At 51.1% G+C, this 14672-nt stretch overlaps 1 protein-coding gene across 4 annotated transcripts in view; it reads right to left on the minus strand.

Moving 5' to 3' along the window:
• Window positions 1-14672, minus strand: part of KANSL1 (KAT8 regulatory NSL complex subunit 1) — an 86388-nt gene that overhangs the window by 2760 nt on the left and 68956 nt on the right. For 3 of the 4 annotated variants that reach the window (XM_065699362.1, XM_065699363.1, XM_065699361.1), the window contains 8 exons: window positions 12886-13001; window positions 11224-11419; window positions 8757-8922; window positions 3846-4031; window positions 3296-3457; window positions 2813-2964; window positions 1480-1598; window positions 495-552 (listed from right to left, as the gene is read on the minus strand). In XM_065699362.1, the coding sequence (XP_065555434.1) occupies window positions 495-552; window positions 1480-1598; window positions 2813-2964; window positions 3296-3457; window positions 3846-4031; window positions 8757-8922; window positions 11224-11419; window positions 12886-13001 (1155 nt within the window). The remainder of the gene's footprint in view (window positions 1-494; window positions 553-1479; window positions 1599-2812; window positions 2965-3295; window positions 3458-3845; window positions 4032-8756; window positions 8923-11223; window positions 11420-12885; window positions 13002-14672) is intronic. The other variant, XM_065699364.1, reaches the window with a different exon arrangement.

Consider the following 14672-nt stretch of genomic DNA (forward strand, 5'->3'; position numbering starts at 1 on the left):
CTGCAGTGTGAATGCAAGTTTATGTGTTCTGGAGGGAGGCAGACGCCATCAGTGAGCAGCACCTTGTTAAACTGACTCTCCAGGAGGAGACTGGGAACCAGAATCCAAAGGAAAACCACTGATCCCAGGATGAAAGCATTCAAAGGGCTTTAAGGAAATACCATCATTATCAGTTCAGCTGAAATAATAACAATGACTGCTTGTGATGCCTTGATTAGACTGTTCTATAAAAAGACTGATGCTCAGAGAGGTCTCCTGGCAGCCATTAGAGCCCAGACCCAGCTGTACCCGGGCAGTAAATCCAACTTCTGCCTGATCACACCCTTCCTGCTAAGGAGCCACCACCCCCAGGCTGGTTCTGCCAGGCCAACAGGGCCATTGTGCTGCAGGAAAGGACGAGCCCCTGCATCCACTCCCTTCAGCATCCCTTGTGGATGCTCTTCAGCTGCTGTCAGCCCCATCCCACGTTAAACTGGTGATAAAATCCTTCTCACCTCCTCATTGTCTTCATCAGGGTTCGCTTTCAGAGCGCTGATATCCACTTCACGCCAGCTGCAAGGCAGAGAGAGGGTGCTCAGCAACGGACACAGTACTTGCCCTGCACACACCAACACTGTCCTTTGAGGAAGGAGAAAACCAAGCCTGCCACCATGAGCAGCAAACTTAGGCTCAGTTTTAAGCCAAGTGGCCGAATCTGTCTGCCCAAATCCCTCCTGTGCTGTCAGATGAGGGTTTCTCCCCCTGCTTCATCTTTATGCAGTGGGTTTGCACCCAGTGAGTGTGGTGCTGGGGTCAGGCGGGAGACGTCCTTCCCCATTGGCAGGGTCAGGAATGGAGAGCGAGGCCACCAGTGTCCTCCCACTGCATCCCAGATCCTGGTACTGCTGGAGCCAGCCAAGGACACAGAAAGCAGAGCAGATGCTGCAGCATTTCCTCCTCTTCCTCTGGCTGAGCAACAGGCTTCCCCCCTGCTCCCCCTGGGAAGAGCATCTAACACCAGGAGGAAGATGGAAGTAAGTTGGGAAAGACACACGGAAAACTGGGGAGGGAAAAGAAGGACTGGGAATGGGGCTGCTTGGACCAGTGCTGCAGCACACCAGCTCCCAGGCCTCATCCAGTGTCAATCCAAGAACATCCAAACAAGGGCTCACCTCTTGCACTCAGCTTGGGCAGGGAAAACTTCCAGTTCCCACTGCCCAGGCATGGGACAGCTTCTCCTAATGGTGAGACCCAAGCCCTCCTCCTGCACCCCAGTGCTCACCCAGCCCAGGCACCCACCACCCAGCCTGGGCACGTGCAGATGGGAACCACCAGGGACTCTGACTCCATGTGCTCTGCATTGCAGCAGGACACAGGACAAGAGGATGGCTCTGCACAAGGAGACCTGACTTAGCAAGTGTCCATCAATGATACAGTCAGATGTTTTCCAAACTTCATTTCCAAGGAAGAAGAACCACAGGAGCTGGGATGAGGACATACCTGGGTGTGAGGATCTCTTTGTACTGCAGTTTCTCCACACGAGTCGTTGCAGCAACGGACATTGGGATGACAATGTTGTTAATATCAAATGAACTTTCACCTCTCCTCCTCCTTGGCTGCTGTAACATGAAGACAAGAACCAGGTGAGAAAGGGTCGCAGGCTTTGTCATGTTACGCCCTTAAAGGGTCATGAAAAATGATGTGGCCTCATACAGAATGGCCTTTTATGACTTATGGACACTCCAGAACCAATGTGCATCACAATGGAGTTCACCTACTGCTTGCTGGAAGAGCTCTTCCCAACCAGAAATCCCTCCTGTCAATCTGAAGAAAGTGGGGAGACCATCAGGGAAGAACCAGCCTGCTTGGACACAGCAGCCCCGCTCATGGCCCTGCACCCACCATAGGTGCCACTGTGGCAGAGGAGGACGAGTCAGACGAGTTCATGTCGGGTTCTGGGAGCTGCACTAAGAGCCCGATAGCTTCCATGTGAATGGGGCTTTGGACTGGAATAGTCCTCCTAAGACACAAGTAAGCTCCACACGTATCTATTTAAACCTGGTTGAACGCTGGGTGCTCTCCTACCATCTGTCTATCCAAAAACCTCCCCCAAACATGTGACAGCGGTGCTGACAGTGCAGTGCCACGAATGCTCATGGACCAGCTTGATATGCAAACAGTCCCTCTTCCTAATGGAGCCACCCGCCATTTACCAGGGTCTCTGTCATCTGCTATCCTGCTGGGGACCTGCCACAGCCAAACGCCAACACTGACATAAGCTGGATAAGGATACAGTGGGTGGGCACCTACTGCCATGGCAGCATAGAAGTCCCACAACGGCACTGTCAACAATGAGCCTTGACTGAGCCGCCAGGGAGCATATGCAGACCTGCACTAAACTGGGATGCTCCTGTGTAGGTCTAGCGGAAGGGGTCCCTGCCCGTGGCAGGGTTGGAACTGAATGAGCTTTAAGGTCCCTTCCAACCTAAACCAGCCTGGGATTTGATGACTCCAGGAGGCTGAGCGTGTCTCAGAAGACGGGGTGAGTTCACCAACTGCTGCAGCAGAAACCAAAGCCCTGATACAGAACAAAGCCAGGGGCCTACTGAGAGCAGGAGCATTTTACCAGCTGACAGTGAACCTGTAACTGCAGCTGACTGGCTCTGCACAGCCAACATCAATCCAGGAACCCCAGCAGACCCACTGTCAAAGAGGACCACTACCACCAGCTGACCTGGTGGGCTCAGCATGGCAAGAGAAGCACCAAGCATTCTCAAGCCTACGATGTGACAGAGCTGAGCTCAGAGACCCCTCAAAGGCACCAGATACTTACAGCGGTGCTGGAGGTGCCCTGTGAGCTCGCACTGGCAGGAGCAGAGCCTTCTGAGGAGGTGGACAGTTGCCGGGCTATAGGGCTGTGAGGTGTGGGGCTCGCAGCTGCTGACAAGTAGCTTGGGCCGCCGACGTCCGTGTGATGCTTCAACACTACACAAGGAGGGTGGGAGAAAACAAAGAATGACATTAGCAAAGCAACCCCAAAGGGCAGTGGAGGTGGTGGAGAAGAAAGGACCCTGTGCACCAGAAACGGCCACTGCTGAGGAGCACTTTGCATGAAAGAGAAGCACCTTCTGATGGTGGCTGCCAGCCTGAGAGGCCCTGAGGGAAGAAGCAGTTAGAGCACACGAGGCGATGCTGCGGTGGTGCCAAGGCCCAGAAGCAGTGCGCTGCCCCCTCTCCACGGCTGGAGGGGGAGAGAGGGGCTGGATATGCAGCAAAGCCCAAGCTTCCCCCGAGAGCCCTGGCTGTGGGAGCCTACCTTCACTCCTCTCAGATGAGCAGTCTCGCAATCGCTTTTTGTCATGGGCAGGAGGCTGGACAAGCGAGCGCTCTGGCGCTCTCTCGGCCTTGGACACGGCCGTAAAATCGTCTAAAGGTGGCCTGTGTGCCTTGTCTGCTTGGGCTTTTTGATGTGAGCGCTCTGAGGAGGGGAACAGAGAAAGAGCTATGAAACGCCTGTTTTCACCTCTCTTTCTGCTGGCACAGGAGGCTCGGGCAGGGTTCACCAGCTCCACAAATCCGGGTCGGGCTCAACATCACCAGGGCACTGAGATGTGCTCAGAGCAGGACGAGCCTCAGAACTGCCCGTGCCAGCGTGAGTACAGCCTCAGAGTGACCAAGAGGAGGCCCCTACACACCGAGACCAGCCTGAGCTTCAAAACCTGCACGCACATCACCTCCAGCCCTGTGATACCGTGGCCTCATCCTCGAGAGCTCATTTTGAAGGGAATCCTCCTCCTCCTCCTCTCCCCACTCAGATCCAGGGCTGCTGGACACAAAAGCACGATGGAGGCAGGGAGGGCACTTACTGGCTGCAGTGAAAAAGGAGTTCACCAGCTTGTGGCGGTCCTTGCGAGCAGGGTCAGGCAGGCTGCTGGGAGGCAGAGGGGCTCTGTGCTTCAGCGAGAGCTTTTTGGGTGGTTTCACCTTCTCGTAGGGTTTGTTCTGCCACTGAGACTTCAGCATGCTCTGGAAGTGCAGGCTTGTGGGCACATCTGCAGAGGGGTGCAAACCACAGCATTCAAGTTCATTACAGGATGCACCAGAAAGCTGTGGAACCATCATCATCCCAGTAAGAACAGCCCTCAACAAACACACAGCCATCAATAGGAAAAGCCAGGCTTGCCTACACCTTCCTCAAGCTCAGGAGGACCTGCAGTGTAAGGACCCAAGCTTTCTAATCTGAAGCCTTTGAGAGAAGGACATTCCTCCAGGATTCACAACTCAAGTAGATCCTAGCAGGAGAATGAAGCCTTTGCCAGGAAAACCATGTGTCTAGCACTGAAGGTATCTCATGTACTGCCACGCTCAATTTTGCTGCATCAGATCTGACTTCCAAGAATCTGAGCTATCTCAGCACATCAAATCTACAGAGGCACAGGCTTGGAAGAGAAATCCAATTTAAAACCTCAAATTCAGATCAAGCTAAAAGCCAACCAAGTACTGTGACATTCACCTGCCTGACGTGGCACCTCCATCAGCTAACCAGGGTTGTGTAAGTGAGCACACTTGAGAGGCTCCAAGAGCAGAGGTGCTGGAGCACATGCAGGGGTTGGGTCAAACAGCACCACAGAGCAGGAGAACTCAGATAATGATTTGATAACTGGTCCCCCACACAGCAGGCACAGGGAGCTGTTAGAGCAAGGCCAGAGGGGGCCACGGAGATGCTGCGAGGGCTGGAGCAGCTCTGCTCTGGAGCCAGGCTGAGAGAGCTGGGCTGGGGCAGCCTGGACAAGAGAAGGCTCCTGAAGGGGAGACCTGAGAGCAGCTCCAGTGCCTGAAGGGGCTCCAGGAGACCTGGAGAGGGGCTTGGGACAAGGGCCTGTAGGGACAGGCCAAGGGGAATGGCTTTAACCTGCCAGAGGGGAGACTGAGATGAGCTCTTAGGCAGAAGCTCTTCCCTGTGAGGGTGCTGAGGCGCTGGCACAGGGTGCCCAGAGAAGCTGTGGCTGCCCCATCCCTGGCAGTGTTTAAGGCCAGGTTGGACACAGGGGCTTGGAGCAAGCTGCTCCAGTGGAAGGGGTCCCTGCCTGTGGCAGGGGTTGGAGCTGGATGAGCTTTAAGGTCCCACTGAACTAATCCTGTGATTTTGTGATGCATCCTGAGCCTGACGTTTCTGTGCATACCACAGACCACGGTAATCCAGAGAACCTGCCCCCTTTAATGATGCTGTCTCACAGTGAGCGCAAATATGCTGAAGTGCTGTGAAATTCAGCAGACTCTACTTTTGCTCACGTTCCTCAAACTCCACTTCAACCGAATCTCACAGAGAGGAGTGCTCCTGACCTTAGCTGAAAGGCAGAACACTAATGAGATCATTCAGTGTATTCCTTGAGCAGATAGGCTAAGGCAGACTATGCAAAACCCACTAACTGGAGTAACACACTACTCCAGCCTCAGGAGTCTCACAAATAAGCTTCTTTTCATAGCCATAGCTTCAAACTTCAGATGTCATCATCAAACACTGCTTTCTGTGCCTCTTCCAAGACTCAGCTCTCTTTTGTGTGCTTGAAAGACAACATCCTAGATGGGAAAAGCATTAAAACCTTTAGGGTTAACAGGAGAACTACTGAGAATTCTTCTTCTCCAACTACACATGTAAGATCCCCCAGCTGCCAGGACATACAGCCCGACGCGAGCTCACGCTGCCTCAGTGAGGAGTTAAAAGCACCAAGGACGAGCATCAGCAGAACAAACATCCCTCCCCCTCATCTCTCAAGCTCATGACACTTTCACAAGGGCTCTGAAGCAACCCTGAGCAGAGATGAACCTTCCCAGGCCCTGCACAAGGCATGCACAGCTCTGTGCCTGAAGAAGGGATATGGAGGCAATTAGGAGCTGCTGTGGGATTTGGGAACTGCATGTAGATTATCTCGGAGGGCAAGCAGCAACGATTCAAGCCTTGCTGGTAGCCTTAGTGGTGGGAATCACCAATTCCAGGGACCAGAAAGCCCCAGCAGATCCAGGCAGAGCACGGGCTGGAGCTGGCTGTGATTAATGGGAGAACTTATCTCTCAGTAATAAGCCAGACCAGCTGCATTTCATGTACCTCAATGGTTAAAGCTCTGGTTTAACCCCATCCCTTTGCTAAGGAAGGGCTATCACAGAGCAACAGCAGCTCTGCAGCCACCACTACTGGTTTGTGGAGACTAGCTCTTCCCTGTGAGGGTGCTGAGGCACTGGCACAGGGTGCCCAGAGAAGCTGTGGCTGCCCCACCCCTGGCAGTGCTCAAGGCCAGGTTGGACACAGGGGCTTGGAGCAAGCTGCTCCAGTGGAAGGGGTCCCTGCCCGTGGCAGGGGTTGGAGCTGGATGAGCTTTGAGGTCCCTTCCAACCCAAACCAGGCTGGGATTCTATGTCCCAAAGAAGAGAACGGGGCCAAGCCAGCCCTTTACGGATGCTGCAGCATCACTGTGCTGAAATAGCCTGGCTTTGGGAAAATGGCCTCTTCTCCTGGGCAATCTTTTCCTTTCCCCTCAGAGTTGAGTCCATCTCAGCACCCCTCACGGCTGTGGGAAAAAAGGATGGGCTGAGTGGAAGGGGAAAAAAAGCAAGACAAAACGTTGTCAGCAGAAAGCGTTTGCCACTGCCCTCTGCCAGCTCTGGCTGCACCAGAGCCCGTGCAGCGACACCATCGTCACTCCTCTTCCTCTTCCTCCTCCTCCTCGCCGGCCGAGTGGTGCAGGCCTCCCGAGGACCAGCAGATGGCAACCGCGGCGAGCCCGGCTCTCCCCATCCTCACCAAGGTTATTACATCATCCGAAAATTCCCAGCGAGGGATCAGAGGAACCAGAGAAGAAACCCCCCAGAACGAGTGGGAGGGAGGGGATGAAGCGCCAGCGAAGGGGATGGGGTAAAAGCTGCGATGCCAGGAGCAGGAATGATCTTTCCTCCTCCCGAGGTGCCTGGCAACCCTGCCCTTGGCAAACTGCTCCAGAGAGCCCGGCTGCTTGCACTGGAGGAGCCCGGAGAGACCAGCTCAAAGTGAAAGTCAGCCCATGCTCCCTGCTCCCAGGCCAGGCTCCATCGGAAAACCTCATCCACTCCTCCAGGAAGCCTTATCCAAGCCTCTGCCCATGGAGCAGTTCACTGCCACAGTCAGTCCCCAGAGCAGCACCACCAGCAACCTGGATGAACACTCACAGGCATGGAGACACCCCCGTGCTGCCTGGGAAGGTCAGGCAGAGGAATTCCCACCCCTGCACACAGTGCCTGGGTGGATGCATGGAGACAGAATTAACCCCATCCCCAAAACCCCAAAGCTTTTCATCTCATACAGCCAGAACGGATCTTTCACTGCGTGAGCTGCCTGCAGCTCACCCCAGGAAAATGGGAAGTGAATACGGGATGAGAGAACTCAAGCTGGGCTAGTGCAAAGTGTCCCTGCCCACGGCAGGGGGGTGGAACTGGATGAGCTTTAAGGTCCCTCCCAACCCAACCCATTCCATGATTCTACGATTCTGATGTGCCTGGTGGCTACGCTGCAATATGCACAACAGTCTTTTCTCAGCACTTCCTAGGATACCAGATTGAACACTACGGACACAGAATTACAAGTGCTGTGAAATCAGGAAAGAAATTCCTGCTTCGGGAGTACTGAGTGTTAAATTCCCGCAGTGTTCCTTACAGAGATGTGCCTTTGGGGTGGGGGGGAGGGATTTAGTTAATAAAAATAGCACAAATTGACTATTTTAGTCTGTTTTAAATATAGTGCTGCTGGGAGATGCCAGATTAATTGTTCCCAGACACTCTGTGCATTTCCTGCTGTCACACCAAGTCTCTGCAAAGCTGGATTTTAACACAACCCCCCCATCCCCATTAACCCTGTGTCTTAACCTGGACCAACCACTTCACATCCCCACAAGGGGCAGGGATGCACACCCTCTTTCCAGCACCACCAGCTCTGTTCTACACCTTGACTAGCCACATTCTCCTATCAAGGAAAGGAACTGCTGTGATTTACTCTCTTGACAAAGCCACTGGCTCCTATCATTTGTGGTGCTTTGTTTTGTGACCAGATGAAAAAGATGACAGATTGACACCAATCTCATGCAAGCAAATAGTTTTTAGTCAAAGAACATGCTTGCAGCTACTTTGGCAGCTTAGGAAGCAGCAGACTCTGGAAACGACTAATTTTCCCTTGGGAAAAGTCCCTAGACATGAAATGTGTGACTGCCCCACAGTCAAGGTTGGTTAGTTATTCCTTGTAATGATGATTAACCCTGATACATAACAGAGGGAAACAAGTGCCTTAAAGGGAACATCCCTTCTTACTGTACCCTCTGAAGCATGAAAGATCATTTACAACACCTTACGAGGCCAAAAAGTGACTTATACCAACCCACAAATAATTGTATACAGATGAATAAACTCTATAGAAGCAAATACTTCTCAAGGGGTTTATAGCGACAAAGACGCAGGTACTGGAACAGACTCCCAGGCACTTGATTTCTCCAGGTCAGGTTCCCATAACGTGTCCATAACAGAGCTATTTCAGGTGGAATGCTTTCCCAGGCCCTGTCCCTCCCAGTATCTGCTGTAAATGTTTACCCCTAAAAATACCTGCAGATGAAGGCTCAAGGAAGACCTTAAAGCAGCTTTCAGTACCTTAAGGGGGCCTGCAAGAAACCTGGAGAGGGGCTTTGAACAAGGGCCTGTAGGGAGAGGACAAGGGGGAATGGCTTTAACCTGCCAGAGGGGAGACTGAGATGAGCTCTTACCATCTGGGAATGACAGGACAGGATGAATACACGAGTCCAGCTGGGAGAGGCGCTCCAGCAAGGGGGCATCATACTGGATTTCCAGAGTCGCTGCACTTCGAGTGCCACACAGAGCACATGAAGGGTTCACGTCACAGCTACATCGCACCAGGCTGTTACGATGGACCTGAACAGGGGACAGAGAACAGCATCAACATATTGGAGGTCTGAGGGCTCTTTTCCCATGTTCCATTTGACAGCTCATGAAGAGCATCCTGAAGGCTGTCGGGTTTTCTTTGCTGGAGTTTCTTTTAAATACTTTGTATAAAACCTGCTCATTTAACCTGGACTCACTTTGGATAAACACAGCTGAAAACTGCTACTTACCAGCACAGGCAGTCCCACATCGACTCAAATGGCCTAAAAGTGTTTGATTTTATCTAGGTTGAAACCTCATCTATAAAAACCATGAGGCAGCAGAATTCAGGTGTCAGAGAGGGGGAATAAAAACAAAGCCCTTTGAGTTCAGATGGGTCAGACAGATATCAGATATGTATGCCAAGCCATCTGCTGACACTTACAGGCACATCTTAAAGGCGTGAAAAAAGGGTGGGTTTTGAGCTTCAATTCACAGATTTATAGACTTCATACAGACATTATTTATACGAAGGCAGTGTAGGCAGATGCACAACGGGATGTAAATCCCATACAGAGACACCAACCTATGATGCATCAAAGTGAAGCTTGCAGAAGTCTGTTCTGAGGCTAGCAATACCCAAATAATTTCAATTAATGACATCAATGATGGAAGAGGTATCTTTGATCCTTAGCAAGTAACACCAGCACTGGGAAGGGCTGGAAGCACCTTGAAGGGAAGAGCTGGATACCCACTCATGGTTACAAATTAAGAGAAACAATCCAAAATAAATCAAATATCATCTAAACCAAAAATCATGTATCACTGAGGGCAAATGCAACAAGTGGGCACTTCAGTGCTCAGTGAAGAGGAGGAAGAGGGAACTAAGCAGCAGTTATGCCCAGAGGATCTGGTGGTTGCTCTGGATTAGACATGAGGATGAATCAGCAGTGCTGTGCCATCACTGAGAATTAACGCCCTGCAGGGCTTTATGAACAGGATGCTGTGCAAGACAGGAGGTAACCCTGCCCATCAGGGCCTCTAGGGACAAGACAAGGGAATGGCTTTAACCTGCCAGAGGGGAGACTGAGATGAGCTCTTAGGCAGTAGCTCTTCCCTGTGAGGGTGCTGAGGCGCTGGCACAGGGTGCCCAGAGAAGCTGTGGCTGCCCCATCCCTGGCAGTGCTCAAGGCCAGGCTGGACACAGGGGCTTGGAGCAAGCTGCTCCAGTGGAAGGTGTCCCTGCCCATGGCCGGGGTTGGAACTGGATGAACTTAAGGTCCCTTCCAACCCAAACAACTCTGGGATTCCATGACACTCCCAAATAACTGGAGGAGTCCACAGAAATATTCTGCTGCCTGACACATCTTCTACCCTTTGGAACTGCTCTTCTGAACCATCACTAATTATCAAATGTATTTGATGACTACTGAAAATCTAACACATAATTAACAGCCCCTTCTTCAAACACTGAGTGCACGTGTCAGCATCATCTATGTGATAGTTCATAAACTTCCTAATCACTGAAGACCTTGCCAGCAGGCAGTGCAGAGCTCTACCAGGTGAGACTGCGAACGAGTCACCAGTTAAAGCCAACTCAGCTGAAGAGGAACCTATTTTGCTCAGAAAAACGTTGCTTTTTGAGCTTCTCTTTATAACCCCAACACCTGCAGAGTGAAAACCCCCAAATCCTCGTGGTAAAGTTTGAAACACTCTGCCTCAAAGGTAAGTGGATTTTTGCCATTTCTGGTTCTGCAATCATGAGAGCTGTATGCACAAAAAGGTCTTTACGGCTTCAATTTCTAACTCTCTATCCTCCAAGTGACAGCTTATGGCATTCCTAAGAGGAATTAAAAAGAATGAAGCACAGCTTTTCCTCATACAGGCAATAAACTGCATTGAATTCTGCATAAGGGAGAGGAGTATAAAGTAAAAACCTGAATGAAAACAAAACCAGGAACAATCACAGCATTGAGCAGCGGAAGCGAACTCCATCACCTTGGCAGGCCTCTTCTGAGACATCCCACATATTCTAGGGCAGACAATTGTAGTTTTCCTTTGAGCAAGTAGCAACGAGTTCTTGGGGCTGTGTTCGTTCCTGTGCTCACAGTTAAAGTTTCCTGATACTTGACCCTTCAGAACTTATTTCAACTGCTCAGACTGGGTCATATTGAACTATTTGGCCTGATGCTCGCCTCAGGCTGGTTGCTTTTAGAGAAGAAAACCCACACCAGAGTTTCAGTTCCCAAACCAGGGAGATCTCTTCATGCAAACACCAAAAGCATGCTGGGCCAATGCATCAGAACCTCACCAGGCTCTCTGGTGTGCATCCAAACCCCAACCAGCACTAACCTTTTTGGAAAGGGGCATGATGCTGCTCGGCCGAACGAGCCGCCGCTTCTTACAGCTCAGCACTGGGCGAGTGCGAGCTGCTACACATGTCCCATCCGAAGATGAAGAAACCATGTTGAGTCGTTGCTTTTTATGCAAGAGCTCCTCAGCTTCCTGGCCATCTCCCTGAGCATGTTCTGCCAGGCCAGGCTGAAGACTGCCCGAGAAGAGAAGAGAGCAAGAAAGATGCTGTTATTCATTCAACCACCCTGTGTCACCCAGCAGGACCAGCCAGGTTCACAGTTCAGATCTTAACAAACGCCCTAAGCTGAGTTTAAAGCATTGCAGGTTACAGCTTTTCTTAAGCCAACTCTCCTTTTTGCATTGACTTCGGTCACTTTCCACATGGAACCTTTGACAAAATCCCTCCGGAAGTTCTGAACAAAAAACCCAGCATTTAAAGCCGGACACAGAGCGAGACCAAAAGCCACTCAGGACCTGAACAGCTTTAATCCTAGAACTCAGCCTCCCCCAGAATTACAGTTCAGGGCATCTTAAGACAACAGGTCCTGATGAGTTTAATGCCAGAGACACAAGACAGAGAACATACAATATTCTAGAACACTAAACCTTGATGTAAACTTGATTCTGATGAATATTTGAGAACTACCCCTCTATCAGCTCTCAGCAGTGCAATGCTAACATTAACCTTCCTGCTTTACCTACAAAGGCCTTCCCTGTCTACAAGCAGTCACCCCGCTGCACCATGGCATCACTACCCCGGGCCACCTCCCAAACACGAGCACAGTGCCTCATCTGCAGAACCTTTTCAAGTACATTTTACAAGTGTTTAATTTCTAAACATGCAAAACATTAAAGCCCTGCGGTCTAAAGCTCTGCGGTTCAAAGGCTACGGGCATACAAAGGGCTCTGTTACAGCCTGCAGTGTTTCAGCTGTAGCAGGGAGTGAGTTGATCGGTGTTTTCTATGCTTGCACACTGCACCACTGCAGCATCCCTCCCACCTTAAGGTACTCAGCAAGTGCAGCAGTGGTGCTGCCAAAGCTTCTCTAGCCACTACGAGGACTTTGAAGCACCGTGCACTCAAGGGTTTCCAAGTGCTGCAGCCCTGAAATCATCTTGTAGCACAGGAGAATTTCTTTTACTTTACCCACCTAGAGACTTTCTCCTCAAAAGCAGCTCAGAGAAGCACATTATTTAGAAAGTCTTACTCCCAAATCAATGGGATGTGGACTCCTCAGGATCGCCAGAAGGTGGGCCAGTGCTTACAGATTCGTGTGCAGAGTAACCGCAAGCAGGCTGCTAGTACCTTTGAATCACACTATTTGCAAGTGTATGGACAATACCCATATAGGAAGAGTCTGGAACATGCTCACTGCATGGCTTCCCCCAGAATGCATCGACCTGCAGGCTGGGTCATGCACTCACAGCTCAGTTTAATGCCATTTTCAGGAAAACAATGCAGCAGAAAACCTCAAGCAAGTCACGTCCTCCAAAATGTTTCCAAGCATCATCTACCACCACACCAGAGAACGTTTGTACCACTACCCATCAACCAGGAGGTTACAGGCCAGTTTCCAATGGGACTTTGTCAAGATCATAACAATCAAACTCTTCCCATAATATGTGAGCAGCTTACGTGTTAATAACTCCATTAACTTACGTGTTAATAACTCCATTGACGGGTCTTGGTGCTCCACAGGGCTTGGTGGGGTGGGAATCAGGAGTATTTGCAGTAGAAATACCCAAGTTCTCCAGCGGCTGGTATCCAGAAACACCCTAAGGAAGGATGAGAAATATCATGAATTAATAAAAGCAGCTTCTTCAACTGCCACAATGTTCTTCTTCCCGGTTTCTAGTTGAGGATTCTGCACTGGGTTTCCACACAGGACTTCAAAACAAGGGTTGAGAAGCCACTACATGAACGGGAGACAGGAGATGTAAGGAGTTCTTTCGGAGCAGCTCTGGCAAGAGGACAGTACAGGACAGGGTTTTCAAGGACTTCACTTCCCTGCAGGCAACCACTGGGGAGTATGAAAGGCCAAGGTCTTTAAGGAGATTTTAGCATCTTGTCCCAAGAGTGCAAACAAGTTTATAAGCACCTGTAAACCTCGCAGGCGGCTTCTGAAGCTTGATGTTATGCTCTAAGCCCCGGCTGCAAGCTCCTGTCTAAGCACTCGGGGGGAAAACAGGAGGGGAGGGAGAGTGGAACTGACTTGCAAACCTGAATTTGCATTTTAACTACCTACCTGTGCAAACATGGTCCAAACAGCACTTTAAAAAGTGTGTTAAGTGAGTATGCACACAAGCTGTGGGCTTGGGATATAAGGAGGCCAACTTTATGAAGTTAAAACTGCCCAATAAACACCTTTTTGACAGAGGAAAGAAGTGAAAACTAAGTTAAAGACAGAGCTCCCTGCTTACTCGGCTGCGAGCAGCAGTTACTGCATGGCCACAGCACTGAATGGCTGCGCATCTCCCACTGCAACTGGTCTCAACATGGGAATTGTCAGTGCAGCTTCCAAGGACACGCAGGCTTTGCGCCTCCTGCAAGTGACATTCCTGCTCTCCACCCCAGTACGTGCCAGTGTGGTCCAACGTGTTCATATCCCTGGCACCCATCCACCCCCCATCTCACCCTTGAAGCCCCTTCTGTTTTCAGAGAGCTCCTTCTCCTCCTCCCCTGGGTTAAAGTAATTTCTTCTCTCGTGCTACTTCCTAGTAATGCCTCTCAAGCTGGGTTTCCCCTGTGCACACACAAGGGCAATGGTGCAGTTCAAGTACTGCTAAAAAAGACAAAAGGAAAGGTCTGATTTCTCTCCATCGAGATGTTTCCACAGCCCCCTGCTAGCCACATACCCCATCTCCAAAGCATGGGTGCTGCATTGATTAACATCTTCCCTGCAGTCACTCCCCAGCCCAAGGAACAACTCCAATCAGGTGCTGGACTAACGGTTTCCAGCATAGCAGAGCCCTGACTCACCCAGGAAAGAGCTATTTCTGCCACCACAGACAACTTCTGCCTGCTGCCTGTTGCCGAAGCTTTGCTGGGTTCTACACTGCTGCTACAGAAGGCAGCTCTCCCGGTGCAGGATCAGACCTATGGGCTCATCTCTGACATGCAGTCAGGGCAGGGGTGGAATCAGATCACACCAGGAGCATGAGGTGAGCCCAATGCAGCTCCCTGCGAGGTGAAGCAGAGCAGGAGCTGAAGGTTTTCCTGCTGGTTTCCAGAAGCTTGGCAAGGCTGAGCCTTCACATGACACCTCTGCCGGAGGCACCTCCGGTGCGGGAGGGCGGCTGCACATGACTCATCAGCTCTTCTCAAACAGGGCATTTATTTTCTCCTCCAGAAAGGGTCTTTAAGGAGGAACTTCCCTCTTCTCCAGGACCTGTTTCCAGGGTGGTTCAAGGCGGGAGGGTGACCCCTCTGCTTCCTGCGGAGGAGCT

The sequence above is a fragment of the Lathamus discolor genome, chromosome 20 (genome assembly GCF_037157495.1).
Source record: "Lathamus discolor isolate bLatDis1 chromosome 20, bLatDis1.hap1, whole genome shotgun sequence".
Lineage (NCBI taxonomy): Eukaryota > Metazoa > Chordata > Aves > Psittaciformes > Psittacidae > Lathamus > Lathamus discolor.